General features: G+C 34.2%; 1 protein-coding gene across 8 annotated transcripts in view; it reads left to right on the top strand.

Moving 5' to 3' along the window:
• Positions 1 to 21746, top strand: part of OXR1 (oxidation resistance 1) — a 457575-nt gene that overhangs the window by 404806 nt on the left and 31023 nt on the right. For all 8 annotated transcript variants that reach the window (XM_086696101.1, XM_025922909.2, XM_025922908.2 and 5 more), the window contains 5 exons: positions 2577 to 2729; positions 7889 to 8073; positions 11283 to 12037; positions 16335 to 16503; positions 17521 to 17683. In XM_086696101.1, the coding sequence (XP_086552227.1) occupies positions 2577 to 2729; positions 7889 to 8073; positions 11283 to 12037; positions 16335 to 16503; positions 17521 to 17683 (1425 nt within the window). The remainder of the gene's footprint in view (positions 1 to 2576; positions 2730 to 7888; positions 8074 to 11282; positions 12038 to 16334; positions 16504 to 17520; positions 17684 to 21746) is intronic.

The following is a 21746-nucleotide window of genomic DNA, read 5'->3' as shown; positions in this document are numbered from 1 at the left end:
ATGAGCTTCCAACTCACTGCATTAAGAATCAGAATCTGTAAATACCAGTCAAAACCAGCTGCATAGAGATACTGATCATTTGGGTAATGTACATGTATGTAAGTTATTATGAGATCTAATTACAATTCCTCTGAATGTTGCTTTTTTTTTTAAAAAGAAATGTACTCTTATGTGCTATACTTTGAACATTTACTAAGCCAATCTATATATTCTTTTTAATAGGATTGCATTGACAAATCGGGATTGCTATAGATACAGAATTTGAGAATTTGAGACATGATAACAGATCATGTTCAATGAGATCTATCTTCATATAAGGAAAGCATTTGACAGTGTTTCTTGATTATAGTTTTTGTGAATGATATGGTTACATAGTAGGTAATGTTGTCAGCTGGATTTGGCAGTCACTGAACAACCATAAATTTGTTGATAGTTTTGTGCCAGCCTGCAAGGGGCTTTCCAATGGCTCTGGAATTGGTTTTTTTCCCCCGGTGCACATGTATCAGTTGTTAGAAGAATATTTGAAAGGGAAGGTGTATAGTATTGCAGTTAAGCTTACTAGTTCATGTGTTGACAAGTTGGGTTTACATATTAGCTTCATCTTACTTATTGGGAAAGTTACTGAACTTGGTTAACCATAAGTTTCCTTTAAAATTAAGGTAATAGTTGGGGCGCCTGGGTGGCGCAGTCGGTTAAGCGTCCGACTTCAGCCAGGTCACGATCTCACGGTCCGTGAGTTCGAGCCCCGCGTCGGGCTCTGGGCTGATGGCTCAGAGCCTGGAGCCTGTTTCCGATTCTGTGTCTCCCTCTCTCTCTGCCCCTCCCCCGTTCATGCTCTGTCTCTCTCTGCCCCAAAAATAAATAAACGTTGAAAAAAGAAAATAAAATTAAGGTAATAGTATATACCCATATCAATGATTTGAAGATTAAATGGCTCATATAGCCATTAAATGTAACAAATAATCATAAATATCCAATATTATTACTAATATCCCTTTTTCAATGAGTGTAAATTTGATTAGTTTGTATCACAAAATAAAAAGATTGAGAACTTTGTCAATGGATATTAGTGATTGAATAGTGTTATGCAGCTGTTAAAATCTAATTCTATTTTAGGTTTTCAAAAATGTAATCATAACATATTAAATATAGTTATTTTGCAGCATTCTGTACGATCTTCCTTCAAAAAATGTATGTCGAGTATCTGTCCAAATGGTAGAGATTTCACCCCAGCATATTAGGAGAGAGATATGAAATTCAAAAAGGGAATCTAAAATTTTATCCTCATATAGACTTAAGGAGTTAAATCCATTTATTGAAGCGGAAAAAGTAATGTTAAAATTTGAGAGTGCTTTTCAAGTATTTCAGAGTCTTTGAGATTGAAGAGGAGGCTATTTTTTCAAAAGGCCAAGTCAAACCTATTGGGTATTAGTTACGAAGTGCCTAATTTTAGCCCAAACTTCTGAAGAACCTTGCTGCTATGAAAACTGTTCTACAAGACACTGTGCGTTAATTCAGGAAGTGTAAAGTGCCTCTGGAGGTATTTAAAACAAAGAATAAAGAACGTTTGTCTAGCCTTCCTACATCGTACACAGTGTTGAACTCTGGGAGGAACCATGAGTTCTAAGGAGTCTCTGAACTTGGATATAGACAATTTTAACTGAAATATATTTTTTAAATTAAGACTATAAGTAGCAAACTGTAGGGTAGCACTGTGCATGCTGTGTCCCCAATACAATTCACAGATATTTTCAAATCACTTTAGTGTTATAGATATTGGAAATATTGTTTATAGCCATCTAGTTCAAAATTGTAATTATCAGCGTTGACACTAGGTTTTATTATTTCATGTTTAATAAGGAAGCATTTATGTATCAATTATGTATACATAACTATTATGTTAAAAATATATATCCAGTCTTAAAAATGTTTTGATAATTGTGTTTCAATATAATTGTTTTTCTTTGTAGTCCTATATTTTAAGCATTGAAAAAAACATTCTGAAAAGAAGGCCCTTAGGTAGGCTTCACTATGAGAATGGTCCGTGGCACTAAAAGAGTTAAGAACCTGTGATCTAATTACTTAATATTACTTTATAATACTAATACCTTGTAGAATGGCATTGATAAACTCTTTGTAGCTTAAGATTTTAAAAGGCTCTTCCAGTGAATGGTTTTGGCTGAGTTCCTATGTTTCACAGACAAGCACTCCCATTTTTTTTTTTTTCTGCTCCCAACACCTGCGGGATATATTAAATGGTCTCAGGAACAACTGAATGTGTGCGTGCGTGTGTGTGTGGTATGAAGGTACAAGAGATGTAGTTTTCCTACATTTTCCAGATGATTCATAAATATATAACCCATTAAGAAATCATTGAAAATGTAAGTTTAAGCTGTGAGAAACCTTTACTGAATGTGAAAACAGTGCTGTTCTTTCTTGTATATTTTTTTTAAATGAGAATATTTTGAGCTAACCTCCAAAATGTGATGAGAATTAGGGAAAGCTATTCATTTGGCTTTAATAATGTGCTAATTTGTATTTAGTTCTCTGAAGTGCCTTTATTTATTTTTTTAAAGAATCCTGATGTAGTCCACCCAAAAGAAGCAACTCCCTTATCTACTCTTACTGGTATTCGACCTGCACGAGTTGTATCTTCAACTTCTGAGGAGGAAGAAGCATTTACTGAGAAATTTCTTAAAATTAATTGCAAATATATTACCAGTGGCAAGGTAAGAATTTTTAATCATGCTTTATTACTGAAATATCACGATTTGACATTTACATTTTAAATTATTGACATCAACTGCTTGAATATTTTAAAAAGATACTGGTGGAAATACTTTGTATGGACTTTGCTTATAACTAACTTAGAATCTGGTGGTCTTTTGCAGTTGTTAAAGGCAATGGGATATAAATTTACTATAATAAATTACCCCTAATTTGCTATTGATAGAATATTTCAAAAAGCTGATATAAAATGACCATTTCTGGGCACTGTTCGGAGTGATAACTCTTGCAAACTTGGTATAGCACACAAAAAGAAGATAACTACTGTTTATTCAATACTTACTGTATGCCAGAAAGTATATGAGATGTTTTAGTTATTTCCTCAACTCAAAATAATCCTATGAAATGGGTGGTTCTATTCATTCTTCACAGGAAAAAAACAAACAAACAAACTTTCAGGAAAGGTTAAAGTCCAAGGTAAGGTTTCTCTGTCATGGCGTGAATTCAAACCCAGCGTGAATGTTTCATCTGCCACACCTTGCTGCTTTTGTATGCAAAGAACTTCTAGTGTGCAGAGGGAGTATAGTAAAATAACAGAATTGGAGAATAAACTCCAGATATTACTTAGAAAGTAACTATAGTATGTTATTAACTTTAGAAGCCACACATGGTTTTCTTTTTCTCTCAGAACTTTAAAGATGTTTCTTTCAGACCTCCTGTTTTCTGTCTTGCACTATTTCTGAAGAGAACTCTAACACAATTTTTATATTTGGTGTTGTGTACAACATAGATAATTTTCTTTGGTTGCATTTAAAATAGTCTCTTCAAGGGCGCCTGGGTGGCTCAGTCTGTTAAGCATCCGACTTTGGTTCAGGTCATGATCTCACTGTTGGTGAGTTCAAGCCCCGCCTCAGGCTCTGTGCTGACAGATTGGAGCTCAGAGCCTGGAGCCTGCTTCGGATTCTGTGTCTGCCTCCCTCTCTGCCCTCCCCCACTTGCACTCTGTCTCTCTCTCAAAAATAAATAAACATTAAAAAATCTTTTAAATAAAATAGTCTCTTCATCACTGATTTTGAGCAATTGGTTTATGGTGTGCCTTGGCGTATTTTTCTATTTGTTTTGCTGAGGATTCATTCAGCTTCTTGAATCTGTGCATTTATAGTTTCCATCAGATTTGGAAAATTTGGGACCATATTCAATTTTTTTTTCTCCATCCGCTCCTCTTCTTTGGGAATTCCAATTATGCATACTTTAGGCTGTTTGATGTTATGTCTCAGAGCTCACTGATACTCTGTTCTTTTTTCTTTTTCTCTATTTTTTGAACAGTTTTAATTGCTATACCTTTAAGTTCACTTAATGTTTTTTCTGCCATGTCTAGTTTGCTTTTAATTCTTTTGAGCATATTTTTCATCTCTGTAAGTTCAAACTGGCTCTCATATCTTCCTTCTCCATAACTACCATGCACAGTCTACCTTATTTATTCTTGAATATATGGAATATAGTTACAATAGTTATTTTAATGTCTTTCTGTGAATTATTTTCTCTCTCACTTCTGGATTTGTTTCTGTTAATTGACTTTTCTCATTGTGATGAGTCACTTTTTTCTTTTTGTTTACATGCCTAGTAATTTTTAACTGGATATCAGATACAAATTTTATTTTCTTGGGTGCCAGATATTTTTATATTTCTCTACCTATTTTTGTGCTGTTTTCTGTGACTCAGTTGTCTTTTGGAAACAGCTTGATCATATCATGACTTGTTTTAAGTTTTGTTGGGCAGAACCAAAGCAACTATAGCTAGTTTTACCCTTTACTGAGACAATTCCCTTCTGAGTTTTCTGGGGCCCTGTAAATTACATGTTTTTTTGCTGTGGTTATTAAGAACACAAACTGTACCTTTCTCTGTTGTCTCTGTGAATTGTTTCCTCTGCTTCTTTTGAGTGTTGCTTCTTTTCTCATCCTGGGATAGTTGCCAAATACATAGGTAGCATTCAGTGCTCAGCTAGAAACTTGAAAGAAGACCTTCTGTGGACCTTCAAAGCATTCTCAATGGGAAGGGCTCATCTCTCCTTTCCTTTCTCTGCCTGTGGCCTGGAAACTCTCCAGTCAGTATGCTGCGGCATTTGTAGAGTTCATCCTTATTTGTTTTCCCTTATTCACATGGCACTCCCCAGCATTCTAGTAGCTGCACATAGTCCTTTCATGTAGTGTGTGTGTGTGTGTGTGTGTGTGTGTGTGTGTGTGTGTGTGTATGGTTTTAGTAGTTTTAGGCAGAATTAGTTCTTGACTAGAAGCAGAATTTCAGCTGTTAGTATTTGAATAACATTTTTATTCAAGTATCAAAGCAAAGATAAAGTCATTATCAGAGTTAGGAACAACCTGCAGCCTGGTGTTCTTGGAACCTAATCACTTGCTGGAGCCTGGCTCTTCCTATAGGTTTACTGTAGTAAAGGTTATTTATGTAAAAATTGTGGAAATTTATCAACAATAATTATAATAGTTAAATTAGAGTGGACTTAAGACTGAAAAAAAAAGATGGGTACAAGCGTTTAGTCTGCTGGGATGGTTTCCCACATCATAGTTTTTTATCTTCTAGTATATACAGAAATATTATAGTGTAAGTGGTAACTTTTACAGACAGACTTTATTTTCTCCATGGAAGATTAGTCTGGTAATTGCACATAAAAGATTGACAGTTGTTAATACTAAAGAGAAATCTGTGATTAAAATTTCTGAAGGTCATGTGGATTAAGAAGATATTTTAATTTGAAACCTCTGACTGTAACATGTTCTTGCTCCTGATAATATATCCAGATTTATGAAACAGTATTAAAAAGAATGAAGGGGAAATGCTTAACTATGAGTTTATGATTTCAAACTTGATCTTGGGTTAGATGAATTTCAGTGAGATTTCAAACTTGGTCTTGGGTTAGATGAGTTTGAATATAATTTCAAACTTGGTCTTGGGTTAGATGAATTTGAGCAGTTACTTTCTCAAAAGGTTTTTGTGACTTTTATGTTGAAGTAGTGTTTCTCATGGCCAACTCTTGATTTGGAGGAGTAACATCTGACACAATACCTCAGAGTCCCACCTAGAGTCAGAGGAAGAGAAGCTTGAAGAATATGTTAGCACATCCTTCAATAGCAGCAAATAAGGGCGAATTCCTGGGAATTCACATTACCAGGTTGATCAGTCTAGTGTTAAGAGGCAGGGCTTTAAGCCTCTTCTAATCCAAGAAGTAGAAGCATAGTTTTTGAGAGGCTTTACACATGATTTCTGTAGTTATACTACTAAGAGTAGCAGTATTCTAGAATTAATAGGTATACTGAATTAAAGCATAACCATTAATACTGGGCCTTTTCTGTCACATACCTAATAATCATTGTCTTTGCAAAAAAAAAAAAAAGTGAAAGTGTGTAATGTTATGCCAGTGAACCTGATATTATGCCATTATTTAAAACTAATGCTTACTTGAAATTTATGAAATCAAGGATGACCTGATGTTTTTCCAAAAACTTGGTGTTTGCTTTCCTTAATTCTTATTGATCTTGATTTTACTTCTCAAATAACAAGTTTATACAGGGCAAGATAGAGTAAGGAAGATAGAAGATCAGAAATCTTTAAGATTTTTACATTGTATATACTCTTTATTATCTATTGCGTAGGTTATCTGTGGCAATGTAAATGTCACTACAACATACTTTACCATTACTCTTTGACTTCTGTTGGCGTATCATCCAGGAATATAGACGGATATATATGAATCTATTTAAAATACCGTTCAAAATATGATTAGGCCATGGATTATATAAAGTTACTCCCTACTTAGGTGGTCCCTGGTCTGAACTAAAACAAATGCTGTTTAGAGTTTTAGATCGATTCTTTTTTTGCCACCAAAACCCACCAAAATGCCTGCAAACACATATGCTTCTTTCCAATATTGCATGTAGCTACTACAAATAATAAGTATGTTTTATTATCTTGAACCATCCACAATAACTTTTTTCCACTTACAGTTGGGTGACCATTTTAGGTAGAGTTTTCTGCTTTCAGTCTTTTATTTGATCATTTTTAATGGTAGTGTCTGTCATAACTTAAGTTTTATGTTTTTAAAGTTAAGCCAGGTAAAAGGTAAAAAGGTAAGCCAGAGCTGAATATGGACTTTGAAGGATGATATGATACCAATCAAGCGGGATTTGAGTTTTTCTTCTCCTTAATAGCTTCAGAAGAAAAGATAAGACAACTTTGAAGTAACTACTTAGTTTATTTTTAGAATTCTGTCTGGCTTTACACTTTTATACTTACGGAATATGGTAATAGATAGGAGTTAAAATGGGATTAAGGAATATTTAGCACATTTGGAGTGACTGTAGTTTATACTCGAATGTGGAAGGATTTTAGTAAAAAGCACAGACTGCCTGGATTTTTAATCTTGATTCCTCTGCTTTTCAGTTAGCCATGTTATTTATTACTTAGGATAAGTTGTCTAGCCTCTCAACAACCTTAATTTTCCCATCAGTATAATCATCTCATAGCTATGATTATGAAGATCAAATAGACAATGATTTATATAAAGCGTGATACATACAGAGCTTTCAATAAGTATTAGCTAATATTAGTGGGATCGGCTTCCTATGGATTTTAATTTGCTCATTTTTAAGTTGAGAGGTTGGACTCTTCGTATTTATATTGCTATTTATTAAATGTATTTGAAATTTCATAGTTTTTCGTGATTAAATTAAAATGATTACTATGCCTATTCTTACAGATGAAGAAACTGAAACTTTGCATGCCCCAAGTCAAATAGCTAGGCAGTAACAGAGGCAAGTTGAAACAGAGACTTTTTTTAAAGAATATTTTAAAGAGATTATGCTATTTTTCCCTTGTATTGTATTGAATCATCAACACATAATTTATTAAACCTGCATTGTGTATATGAAACTATATTTGGTACCTCTAGTGAGGGAACAACACAGGAAGCAGAATGTAAATTAGTGTAAAACATATAAAATGTTTTCATGAGAATGTCATAGTGCTTGAATGTACTACTTTTATATATAACAGAAGGCCTAACTTCAGAAGAAATTAGTAAAAACAGCTAGACTACTTTGTGAAAATTTAAGCTTTGACGATTAAATGTTATTGTCTTTTTTCATCTTAGGGCACAGTCAGTGGTGTGCTGCTGGTTACACCAAATAATATAATGTTTGATCCACATAAAACTGACCCTTTGGTTCAAGAGAATGGCTGTGAGGAATATGGCATCATGTGTCCAATGGAAGAGGTGATGTCAGCTGCAATGTACAAAGAAATTTTGGATAGCAAAATAAAGGAATCTCTACCCATGTAAGATTGGTATTTATTCTCTTTTGTGATTTTATTACATCTAGATAGTTGGCCCTTGTCGAATACTCTTTAGTATTTTTTTATTATAACTGCTTTTCATTTTGTCAATAATGAAAAAGTATATGTAGTATTGAAAAGATTATTCTTAACACACCTTAAACAATTAGGAATTGTTTTAGGTTTATATTTGTATATTTTGTCAGAGAACTGGATGTTTAAAGTAACCTGTAAACCTCATTTAATTTAGTGTTTACCAGCTCTTTTTATAAAGACACAGAATTTTAAATTATTTCTGTGACTAATATAAGGTAATACAAGTGAACTAGTGTAGCTTTCAGATTTTTCTTACAAGAGCCTGAAGAGTCCAGTGTGGGATATGGGGGAGATCACATGAGCATCATTCTTCCTCAGTTAATCTTGAAAGAGTTAACCTTGGAATATACTGGTCAGGGGATTTGTAGGATTCAAATAACATAGGTATAAGACTGCAACTCAGCACAGCCTTTGAAAGTGACGTGCTTGACCACAGGAATGACCAGAGATAAAAAGGAGGAATAAGAAATAAAAGGGGAAGAAGACAGTATACCACAAAAGGAAGGAGAAGAAGAAAGGAAGAAAATTGATATGTAACAAAAGAACACCCTCTATTCTTCCATACATACTTTGTCAACCATTTAAAAATGGCTTCACTTTAACTGAGCCAAAGATAAATCCTTTATTAGCCCACAGGGATGTGGATCATTGTTCTAAAATTAACTTGTGTGGTACAGAACTGCTTAGCTAGGAAAGGAGCAAATTATTTTTGTTTCTGAGGCAGAGTACATGAGTTGTTAGGATACCTGTGGTAGAATAAAATCCCTTATTCAAGAAGTGTCCATTATACTTTCCATACAATAGATAGTATTTTGGCTTGGTAAACTCCTCTGTAGAGGTGCAGATAATTCCTAGAATATCCTCTACTTTAGTTATTTTTGTAGATCATCATCCAAAGTCACTTTGAGCAAGTAAGTATTGTTGAAGTGGGTGGAGGGATGAGACAAAGATAAAGGAGTAAAGGATTCGGTTAAAAGAAAAACAAGATTATATATGAATGCATATATTGTCAGTCACGGTTGAGATTTTTATTATGATTCTTTGGGATTCTCTTATGCTGAATGATCTGTAAGTATTCCACCAGGATGATGTAGAGCTCCTCTTTTTTGCAGATCGCTATTTTATAATTTAGAATGTCACCTGGAAAGACCATACATTTGGTCCAATAATTTAAAAAATTCCTCCAAAAAGAAGTGTCTTTTCAGTTCTTACCTTATGAATTAATTAAAAACATTATTTGGCAGCAAATCAGATAAATAAAGCAAGTAGTTTTGCAGAGTAATGTCATGTGTAGCAAAACTGACTTATAAGATTTGATTGATTTTCTTCCATCTTCTGCTTGGGAAGTTGATTTCAAAGGTATTGTTCTGGAACCGTGTTAAGCAGAAGCAGCATCATTGACAGAAATAAATATTTAGTCTTTTAGCATATTAACTGTGAAGGTTTTACAGCCTTTATTCAAACATAGATTCTCTTACATTTATTAATTTTGTCTCTTACCTAAGGGTCTTAGTAAGCATCCGACTTCACCTCAGGTCATGATCTCACAGTTTGTGGGTTCGAGCCCTGCGTCGGGCTCTGTGCTGACAGCTCAGAGCCTGGAGCCTGTTTCAAATTCTGTGTCTTGTTCTCTCTCTTTGCCCTTCCCCTGTTCATGCTCTGCCTCTGTCTTAAAAAAATAAATAAACATTAAAAAAATTTTTTTTTTTTTAATTTTTTTTTTTTTCAACGTTTATTTATTTTTGGGACAGAGAGAGACAGAGCATGAACGGGGGAGGGGCAGAGAGAGAGGGAGACACAGAATCAGAAACAGGTTCCAGGCTCTGAGCCATCAGCCCAGAGCCTGACGCGGGGCTCGAACTCCCGGACCGCGAGATCGTGACCTGGCTGAAGTCGGACGCTTAACCGACTGCGCCACCCAGGCGCCCCTAAAAAAATTTTTTTAAAGTAAATGTTCATATACAGTTTCTCAAAATTTTGCCTTTTGCCAAGTTCCAAGACCCTATATATGCAATTTGAATGGATCACCAGTAGATGACACTATTACATTTTTAATAGCACAAATCACATGCTTTTGTCTCCTAAGGTGAACCAGATATAAGGGAGGGAGAGAGATATATGAATTGTAATTCAACTAACACCTTTTTAAAAAATACATTTTACCTATTCGAGTTATAAAAATTGTACATACTTCTATGAAATTTGAAAAATATCAAAAAAGAATAATAGTATTATCCAGCTTCACCATCCAGAGACAGCCAGTTATTTTTGTTTTACATTCCTGTTTTTTTTTTTCTATTCTTAAACAAATGTTCGTGGTTTCTCCACTCAGAACTACTATAATTTCCATTTGTCACAAACTGCTTTTAACCATCATTTTAAATTTCTGACTTTTATTTCATGCTTTATATAGATGTTTATACTACCTCCTTCTAGAACTTAAACTATCTAACTTTGAACATTAGTGCTCATATCTACAAATGCCATTAAATATGGAAGTCTTAATAGAATATAAACCATTCACATATCTAGTATCTGAACCTTTAGATGAACAAGTTTTCTCTGAATTAAGAGTGTTTTCTGGTAGCCTGAAGAATTCCAGTAAGTACTGCCTCAGTTCTATTCCAGTTGGTCTTCAGCTTTGCATTTGAGCCTAATATTTTAGTGCAATCTCTATTCAAATAGATTACAAATATCTATGTAAATAAATAAGCACTGGGTGTTCATGTATCCATGTGGGTAATATCAATGTATTTTTTTCTTTATCAAGAATGTAAAATTTTAATCAAAATTTTATCTAAGCTAATTTTCCATATTCCATTAATGAATAATTTTTAGTGTAGAATTATAGCTTCACCCAAAAGTTACATCTTCAACCTCTTTTCAGGTAGATGAATTCAATTTGGAAATCTTACATTGATGTTTCCCAGATCTTAGATTATTGCAAAAGCTTGACTTAATTATTTGGCCTATCAGTATAAATCAAATTTTGATATGCTATTAAGTGATATATCCCTTTTAGAGAAACCTTTTTAGTACTAATTGAGTGTTAAGTTTGTGGGAAATAAAACCCTGCAACTTAAAAAGTAATAACTTTTAATTTTGTTTATTAACAGAGAGATAGATCAGTTATCAGGAAGGGATTTCTGCCATTTAAAGAAAATGACAAGAAGTAATACTGATGAAATAGACTCAAGAACCCGTGATGCAGGTAATGATAGTGCCAGCACTGCTCCCAGGAGCACTGAGGAGTCTCTTTCTGAAGATGTGTTCACAGAATCGGAACTCTCTCCTATACGAGAGGAGCTTGTCTCTTCAGATGAGCTTCGACAAGATAAATCATCTGGTGCGTCATCAGAATCTGTGCAAACTGTCAGTCAAAGTGGTGGAGAATGTTTAACAGCCATATCAGAGTCTTCTACTACTGATCACTTAAAATCTGATTCTGGACATTCTACAAATGAAGTTGGGACTTCTTCTCTTAAAACAGAGTTAAATAATCTTGAAAAGGCCATTAAGGAAGGAGATCAGGCTACAGATAATTTTCAAGAGATCTCAGGCTCTAAAGAACAAAGCACAAGTATAAAAGGAAATGCAGACCAGGATTTTCTTAATGAGAATTCACTACATCAGGAAGAGAGTGAAAAAGAAAGTATATCTTTTGGGGAAGCAGCAGATTTTAAACAAAAGCAAACTGTCAACAAAGGAAAACAAGGAAAGGAACAAAATCTGGACTCCGAGGCAGAGGTAGAAGAACTCCGGAAACTCTGGAAAACCCATACTATGCAACAGACTAAGCAGCAAAGGGAAAATATTCAACAGGTGTCACAAAAAGAAATTAAGCATAAAATAGCAACTGCTGATATAGAAGGTAAGTGTTAAGGAATATATAAAGTTAATCTTACTGCACATTGTCTTCCTCCTTCCTCACGGACTAAAAAGCTGCTGTATCATAGGCCACTCTGAAGGACAATCTAGTGGCCCTTGACTGCTACTTTTCTCCAGGGGTAAGTATATGGTGTCTAGTTCCTAGTCTTGTCTTTCCTTATCCCATGGCGGATTATACACATAATGAGCATCTTTTCCACCATGTGTACACCCTCCTGACTGTGTTCTATCTTTAAACAATTAATTTCTTGGAAATGCACACAAGTTCTGGAATACCTTTGATTTTTCCATTTCTCTTAGTTCTTGGTATGTTACCTCATTAAAAGGCCTTTTTTCATTGCACATAAAATAATGTAATTGCAGTTTGTAATTGTAATAGTGTAATTGCCAAAGTTTGTAATTGTACCTTTTTTTAAAAAAGCGCAATTAGACGTACAAGTTTATTTCTGAAATTATTCCAAGTATCTGGAAGTCCATCATTGTCTGATTAAACATTTCCCTTTATAAAGCACCAAGAATAATAAATTAAAATGCCATTTCTCTTTCAGTTTGGTTTTTAGTAGTTTACTTAGTGAAAATTATAGTAGTAGACCATGTTGTTTTCTAATGTGCACTGCTTCCACTTAATACATAATGGGGTGTACTTCAGGGAACCTAGGCAGCATTTCTGATATTCTGGCAGAATATTGATTCTAATCAATCCAATTTACATATGAAATTATAAAACTTAAATTCAGTAATTTATTGCTGAAATAAAATTTACCGTAGTAACCATTTTTAAGTGTAAATTTTAGTGGCATTAAGTACCTTCATGTTGTACAGTCATCACCGCTAGCCATTTCCAGAACTTTATCATCTTTCCAAACAGAAAAGGTATCCTGCACCCGTGAAGTAGTAACTCCTCATTCTCCCCTCACCTCCTGGCAACCACCATTCTACTTTTTGTCTCTGTGAACTTCTGTCTATATATGAGGCAACTCATATAAGTGGAGTCATAACAATATTTGTTCTTCTGTATGTGGCTTATTACCCCTAGCACAATGACTTTTAAGTTTTATCTTTGGTGTGGCATGTATGAAAATTTGCTTCTTTTTAAAGCTGAATAAGGGGCGCCTGGGTGGCGCAGTCGGTTGAGCGTCCGACTTCAGCCAGGTCACGATCTCGCGGTCCGTGAGTTCGAGCCCCGCGTCAGGCTCTGGGCTGATGGCTCGGAGCCTGGAGCCTGTTTCCGATTCTGTGTCTCCCTCTCTCTCTGCCCCTCCCCCGTTCATGCTCTGTCTCTCTCTGTCCCAAAAATAAATAAACGTTGAAAAAAATTTAAAAAAAAAAAAAAAATAAAATAAAGCTGAATAATACTCTATTATGCAGTTGACCCTTGAACAACATGGGTTTGAACTGTGCAGGTCCCCTTATACATGATTTTTTTTTTTTTTATTACAGTACAATACTGTAAATGTATTTTTTTCTTATGATTTTCTTTTCTTTTTTCTTTTTTTTTTTTTAATATTTATTTATTTTTGAGAGAGAGTGTGTGAGTCAGGGAGGGGCAGAGAGAGAGGGAGACACAGAATCTGAAGCAGGCTCCAGGCTCTGAGCTGTCTGCCCAGAGCCTGATGCGGGGTTCGAATTCGTGGAACCATGAGATCATGACCTGAGCCAAAGTCAGTCACTTAACCAACTGAGCCACCCAGCCACCTCATGATTTTCTTTTTTTAAAGTTTATTTTGAGAAAGAGAGCACACAAGCAGGGGAGGGGCAGGGAGAGAGAGAGAGACAGAGACAGAGAGAGAGAGGGAATATGAATCCCAAGCAAGCTCCCCACTGTCAGCACGGAGCCAATGCAGGGCTTGAACTCAAACTGTGAGATCATGACCTGAGCCGAAATCAAGTCAGATGTTTAATGCACCCATGTACCCGTTAGGATTTTCTTAACATTTTCTTTTCTCTAGCTTACTTTATTGTAAGAATACAGAATATAATACATATAACATACAAAACCTGTGTGAATCAAGTATTTATATTATTGGTAAAGCTTCCAGTCAACAGTAGGCTATTAGTTAAGTTTTGGGTGAGTCAAACGTTTATATGCAGATTTTTGACTGTGTTGGGGGTTGGTGTCCCTAACCTTGTCTCATTCAAGGGCTAACTATACATAACACATTGTTTTTATGTATTCATTTGTTAATGTACATTTGGGTTGTTTCCACCTTTTGGCCATTGTGAATAATGCTGCTCTGAACATTAGTGTACAAATATCTGCTCAGATCCCTCTTTTCCATTTTTTTGGATATATACCCAACAGTAGATTAGCTGGATCCTATGGTATTTCTCTGTTTAATTTTTTGAGGAACGCCCAAACTGTTTTCACAATGGCTGCACATTTTATATTTCTGCCAGCAATACATGAGAGTTTGGTTCAGTTTTTAAAATACGTACTGAATTTTCTTTGCACCATCTTTTTTAGATATCCTAATGATCTAAAGATTGTATTCAGTAGATGTTAAAGAATTAATTTGCTCAAATAAAATGCTATAAAAGATTGAATATGAATAGTTCCTTTGTAATACCTTTTTCCTTATTCAGAACTAATGTTCATTAAAGAACATTTGACGAGTATAGGAAATTTATAGAAAATTGATAAAAATTACCTGAAATTCATCAATGAAATACTCATTGTTAACAATTGTTACATTTATTTTTGATTTTTGGTGTGTATGTGTGTATACACACACGTTTAAATACACATGTATACGATTTTGATATTTGTAGGTATCTATACATAGATATTTTTTATATAAAATCAGGATGATAGTGTTGTATCCTTTGTTTACTTAATATTTTGTGTCATGAATAATTTCCCAAGTCATTATAGTTTTTGAAAATATGGTTTTTAATGGCCCTATATTTTAACAACTTCCATATTGTTAACACATTCAGTTGTTATTAACAATTCATGTTATTTCCTGTCTTTGATATTTGTTTCTTTTTTTTTTTTTTTAATTTTTTTTTTTTTTTTTTCAACGTTTATTTATTTTTGGGATAGAGAGAGACAGAGCATGAACGGGGGAGGGACAGAGAGAGAGGGAGACACAGAATCGGAAACAGGCTCCAGGCTCTGAGCCATCAGCCCAGAGCCTGACGCGGGGCTCGAACTCACGGACCGCGAGATCGTGACCTGGCTGAAGTCGGACGCTTAACCGACTGCGCCACCCAGGCGCCCCTGTCTTTGATATTTGTAAAGAATGCTGGTGTGAATATCTTTATTTGATATCCTTGTGTCTTACGGTTTTCTTATATTTTGAAACCTTTGAAAAAGATAAAGTGAGGGATTCTGTTTAACCTAATGTGGTAGATTACTTTCATTTTAGTGGGGTTTTTGGGTGTGGGATATGATGTTAAGTAGCTAGAAGTTCTGTCATAGGGAAATAATCCAGGTTTCTAATTTTTAGTGACTTTTTAATATAGCATGATTTAATAGGTACACAGCTGTGGAATATATTTGTGGGGAAAATGGTAAAGGTTCACTCTTTTAATCAGATGCAAATATTGGGGCTCATATAGATTATGCACCTTTTGCAGTATTGTACAGAAGAAAGCCATGACTAGTACCCAGCTCTCCTGACTGTAAAGTGCTTATTCTTCCATAGTATGCCAACTTCGGAAACATCATGTCCAAAATCCTGAATTCATTCATAGTGTCAGACCCTCAGTGTACCTTACATCAGCATCTCTATTTGGGAAGTTAGAGATAATTCAGGCTTAATAAACTGTCCAGATGGCTGAGTCCAGCATATTTTTGACTGTTATATCCTACTTTCATATATATGTAAAAGCCTCAGAAACTTTTTTTAGTAAATTTTTGTTTATTACAACTATATGAAAAGTAAACCTTTTAAAGTTCTGCAAATATTTTTAGATATTCTAGAAGGTTGATAGAGAACATGCAGAAAATTATGTTTGTGCATCTAATTACTTTAATATGGTTGTTCCACACAAAAATTTAATAGAAGAGTTGCTGAAACTTTCACATTTTTTCTTAATGCGCTTAGACATAATTTCAGTTCATTACTTGGGTGCTAGTTCATTGGTCTGGTTGTACCTGTCACTTTACCTTTGGAAGAAAATAAAAGTTCCTTAAGAAAATTCATCTAAGTAAGTGTCAGTAAATTAAAATTGTATTCTATATTTGTTAGAAGTTTGGAGATAAACATCACTTTATCTGAATTTTTTAAGCATGGTATATGAGAATGGAATGAATTCTGTTTGTATCTCATTTCTAGGTTCTGCACTTTTAAAAGAAAAGAGAAGGCATCGATTGCATAAGTTCTTATGTCTCAGAGTTGGAAAACCAATGAGGAAAACATTTGTTTCTCAAGCAAGTGCAACAATGCAACAGTATGCACAGAGAGATAAGAAACACGAATATTGGTTTGCTGTGCCACAAGAAAGGTAAAAAACAAAAACATTATTGAGACTGCTTGAATTAAAATTATCTTACATATCACTTAACACCAGCAGAAAAGTACTTTTAAAAACTTGACATCAAATCTTTTAAAAATAATTTAACTCCTATTTTGTGTTTTTTAATTTACCCCCCCCTTTTTTAATATATTTTTTTTTTTGAGAGAGCATGAGCTGGGTAGGGGCAGTGAGAGAAGGGGGGACAAAGGATCCAAAGTAGGCTCTGTGCTGCTGCTCTGTGCTGACAGCAGGGAGCCCAGTGTGCGGCTCAGACTCATGAACTGAGATCATGACCTGAGCCGAAGTCTGATGCTTAACAGACTAAACCACCTAGGTGCCCCTTAAGTTACCCCATACCTCAAGGTAGGTAATGATCTATAATCTCTTATCCCTACTAATTGATAGCCACAAACATAGATACTTGAAATGTGTGTTTGATCCTCAAATAAGTTTATCAGGGATTTAATTATCTTTTGTAACAGCAGGTTTTGCTATGGTAAACAAAATTGAAAATGGAGAAAGAGACTTAAAAGATTAGATCATCTGTTTCTGAACCAAGAATGCATTGTGTGTTCCTAGTATGATTTAAAAGTTAAGCACATTAAATTTTTATTGACTTGGGAAAATTTTGTGTAATGTCCACATTTATAAATTGTTTATTTCTGTTTTAGATAATTAGGTCATTGTGTGAATGAGGTCACGATCGCAGGTTCAATTTCCCTTCCCATCACTAGTTTCTTTAAAGATGAACATTATCATGGGTAGCATCTGAGCTTACTCAAAAACATGCCAAGGAAAATCTTATAGTTTTCTGAGAACAATTTGACAGAATACAGCCAAGTAAATTTTTTTTGAGTTAATGTCTTCCTGATATTAGGCTTTGTTATCTCCTTAAATAAAGCATAGTATATTTTGTATTTTAAGTCTTCAGGTTTTGTGAAGATATTTAACAAATACCATTTTGTAAATGCTAGGTCTATTATTAATAGTCACTTGTTCTAACAGGACAGACCACTTGTATGCCTTCTTCATTCAGTGGAGTCCAGAAATATATGCAGAAGATACTGGTGAATGTACCAGAGAACCTGGATTTATAGTAGTAAAAAAGCTTGAAGAATCTGAAACAAATGAGGATTCTACTAATGAAGCTGCAGCCAGAGAATGGGAGGTAAGGAGAAACATGTGCAGGTTTTTTGTGGATCTTTTTTACTTCGTGTGAATTTATAGCTTTATAGTAGTACAGGCAAAGTCAAGTGATCTTTGCACAAAAGGATAATTTTTAAAGGTTTATTTTCCTTGCATACATGTTTATTGAATGAATCTGATTAGTGACCTTGGTTTACTACTATTTATTATTTTCCTTTTGATTTAAAATATTAGAGAAGCAACTTAACAATAAAATGACTTATTGAGTATATTTTAGAATACTAATTACTGTTTTACTAATTTCTATAAAACATTTATTTCTGATCTGATTCCTTTTAATATTATTTCCTGCACAGAAGAAGTACACTTCATTCAAAGTGTATGTACAATTGTATGTACAATGAAGTACAATTCATTCAAATTAGCACTGCTTTCTAAGTTCATTCCCAAGCATTATTTTGAAATGAATTTACATTAATGCTAGGGAATTAAGCTTAGGCTAATTTTACAAAGTGTAAAAATTTCACATGCTCAGATTTACTGAACTTGTTTAAATGGCCAGAATAACACTAATTAACTTTCTGTAACCTCTTGGAAATACATCTTTTAATATTACATATAATGTTTTACCTGCTTTGTCTTATCAGATTGATGGGGTGGCAAAATCTGTTTTTTCTGTTGTGGTTGCTTGGATTAATGTCTTCTTGATGCATTAGAAATTATAGAGCAGATGCTAAAATGTGATACTATGTGGGATTAAATTTTGTTATCCATTTGGTGTTAATGTTTGTGGTTTATGTGATATGAATTTATGGTGCATGTACTTAACATGTATAATGATTAAAGGTATACATGGCAAGTCTTTCATTTAAAATGTGAACCTGATTTTGAATAAGTTCATTTTGTGTAGTCTGTTCAGCATCAGTTTGTACTGTAACTCCAATATTATGGAGGGAAAGAAGTAACATATATTGAACATTTATTTTGGGTTCTTTAATACTTTAACTAACATTATTAATCTTCATACCAGCTTTATTCACAGTAGGCCCCAAACTGGAAACAACCTGAATGCCTCCTATCAGGAGAATGTATAAATAAATTTTGGAAAATTCATGAAATTCCAAATAACATAGCAATAAAAAAGATCCGCTTGCATAGGCAACAACATGGATGAATCTCATAGATAATGTGTTTAATTAAAGAAATCAAGCCAGGCATAAAAGAGTATATACTATATAATTACATTTACATGAAGTTCAACAAGGCAGAACTAATCAAAAGTCCATCAAACTGCCAGTTTCTGGGGGTTGAGAGAGTCACTAGGGACAAGAAGGAACTTTTATAGAGTACTGGAAATATTCTGTATTTATTCTGGGTGAAGCTTAGTTACATGGGTGTTGGCATACGTAAATAGTCTCTGTGTATTTAAAATTCGTTTTAGGAAGCTTTTAAAATAGAACAGATGATCAAAGATGGGTACTTGTACTATGGTAGCAACAACAGTTGAAGGTAGAGTGGAAGGTGATGAAATTAAGTTTTTAAAGCAGGTATTATTACCTAGGTGTTAAGACAGTATTTAATGACATCTAGATAACATTGAAGTTTCTAACTTGAGCGGCAAGGTGAGTGGCAATATTTTCAATCAGGTAATGGACTTTTCTCCATTGGAGTTGGAGCACTTAACCTTGAAAGTGATAAGAATTAATTCAAATAAAAAGTAAATGGCAGAGAAAAAAATTAATTTTAGAAACTTTTTGCTGTGTTGTCTAGGAACAGTCCTGTACTGTCTAGTCTGGTAGCCACATGTTTACTATGTGGCTATTTTGTACTTGAAATGTGGCTAATGCAACTAAGGGATTGAATTTTTAATTTTTCTTAATTTTAGTTAAATTTTAACATGGATACTTGATTCAGCTATTGGATAAGTTTTTAATACTTTTGGAACAACTAGGATAAATGAATTTTCCACTGTAAGTTTTATGAAATCTAAATAAATCTAAATCTAAACACCATTAGGTATTTCCTGTGAAAATTTAATGTCTGACTTGAGGGGTGCTGTAGTGCAGAGCATACGAATTCCTATAGATACAATAGTTACTGCCCACATGTAGCTATTCAGCATTTTTGGAATGTGGCTAGTATGAATTAACATGTTCCCTGTAAATACAAACTATATACTGGATTTTAAAGATCTAGAATTAAAAGAAAAAATTTAAATATCATTAAATTTATATTGATCATGTTGAAATGACAGTAGTTTAGATATATTGAGTTAAGTAAAAAACAGTTATTTTAACTTTTTTTTAATGGATTTACTAGAAAATTTATAATCGCGTATTGCTTGTATTGTATTTCTCTTGTACCTTATGCTCCTCTAGTGCCCGATGGTTACTAAATGCCTAAAAAGTATGTATTTTTTAATCCAAAGCCCATTGTTTACATTAGGGTTCACTGTTGGTAAACAGATGTATAATGACATAAGTATTTTAAATGTTCTCATTGTACAAATGGAATTTTTTTTAGAGCACTTAGGTAAAAATAAATACTTCAAACTGTGAAGTGCTGTTGGGGGGCTTTTTTCTACCTAGAGACAGAGAATAGGTGACTTAGAATATAGGATGAACTTATTATGGCTGCCAACATGGACATCAGTCTGTTTGATTAAAACTAGCTACTCTACTCTGCTTACTCTGCTTCCTTGATACTTAGGAGATTATCATCTCTGACTGCTATTTAGGCAGAAATATATTGCTAACCAGAAATTTATACATTGGGAAAACTTTTGCAAATGATTAACTTACTCTGCTCCAACTTCTCTTCTGTGTGAGTCCTGTCCCTCTCCCATTGTAAGCGCCCTGAGGGCAGGATTTTGTCAGCTTCATACATGACTGTATTCTCAGAGCTAAGAATAATGCAAGCATATAATTCATTCTCAATATTATTTTTATATTGCTGTTTATTGGATTAAGGAATAAATTTGGGCATAGATTAAAATAGGATATAAAAGTTTTGCTCATTTTTCATGATAGTCTACATCCTAAAATAAGTTCTTATGCCAGTTGTAGTAAATTGGTCATAAATTTATAGATGCTGGAAGTTAGAATTAACTGGCAGTTCAGCCTCCTATTTTACACTGTTCTTTGTTCTGCTTTAACATAATTCCGTGGTAGAGTTTATCACCTCAAAGGGCAGTACTTTTCATTTTAGGAAAACTCTGTTAGAAAGTTCTTTCTTAATAGTGAGTTTAAAGAAACATATCTCTATAAGTGTAATCCATTTGTTTTTGTTCTTCTGATGCACATCAGCAACAAGTGTTCTCTATATACTATGATAATCTGAAAATATTTATTCTTTAATCTTCCAGGATTATTTTCCCTGGTGTCTCCACTGTTTATTAACTCTTTATAGATTCAACATTACCTTCATCATTACTCCCAAATGTGTTAAAATTTAATCCAAACTATGGCACCCCAAATTACTAAAATGTGCACTTAAGGTACCAAGAAAAATTCTATAATATTTGAAATAAATTCAGTTCTGAAATATGCACATTGAAAGTCCTATTTTTTTCAATTTCTAGTGTTCTTAAATTAAGGTCTTTTTAAAAAAATTTTTAATATTTACGTTTATGTATATTTGAGAGAGAGAGAATGTGCACGTGAGTGGGGGGAAGGGCAGAGAGAGAGAAGGAGACACAGAATCTGGAGCAGGCTGCAGGCTCTGAGCAGGCTGTCAGCACAGAGCCTGATGCAGGGCTCGAACCCACAAACTGTGAGATCATGACCTGAGCTGAAGTTGGATGCTTAACCGACTGAGCCACCCAGGCGCCCCTAATGTTTGTTTATTTTTGAGAGAGAAAAAGTGACACAGAGTGTGAGCCAGGGAGAGGCAGAGAAAGGGACACACAAAATGTGAAGCAAGCTCCAGGCTCTGAGCTATCAGCACAGCAGAAGTCAGACGCTCAACTGACTGAACCACCCAGGTGCCCCTCAAGTTGAAAGTCCTATTGAAGATCATTAGAAAATACTGGAATTTAAGAATTAGAAATGATGAGAAAAGGAAGAAAAGAGTACAGAATTAGAAAT

Source organism: Puma concolor, chromosome F2 (assembly GCF_028749965.1).
Source record: "Puma concolor isolate L17-30 chromosome F2, mPumCon1.1.hap2, whole genome shotgun sequence".
Classification (NCBI taxonomy): Eukaryota; Metazoa; Chordata; class Mammalia; order Carnivora; family Felidae; genus Puma; species Puma concolor.
This window is presented reverse-complemented; position numbering and strand designations above follow the sequence as displayed.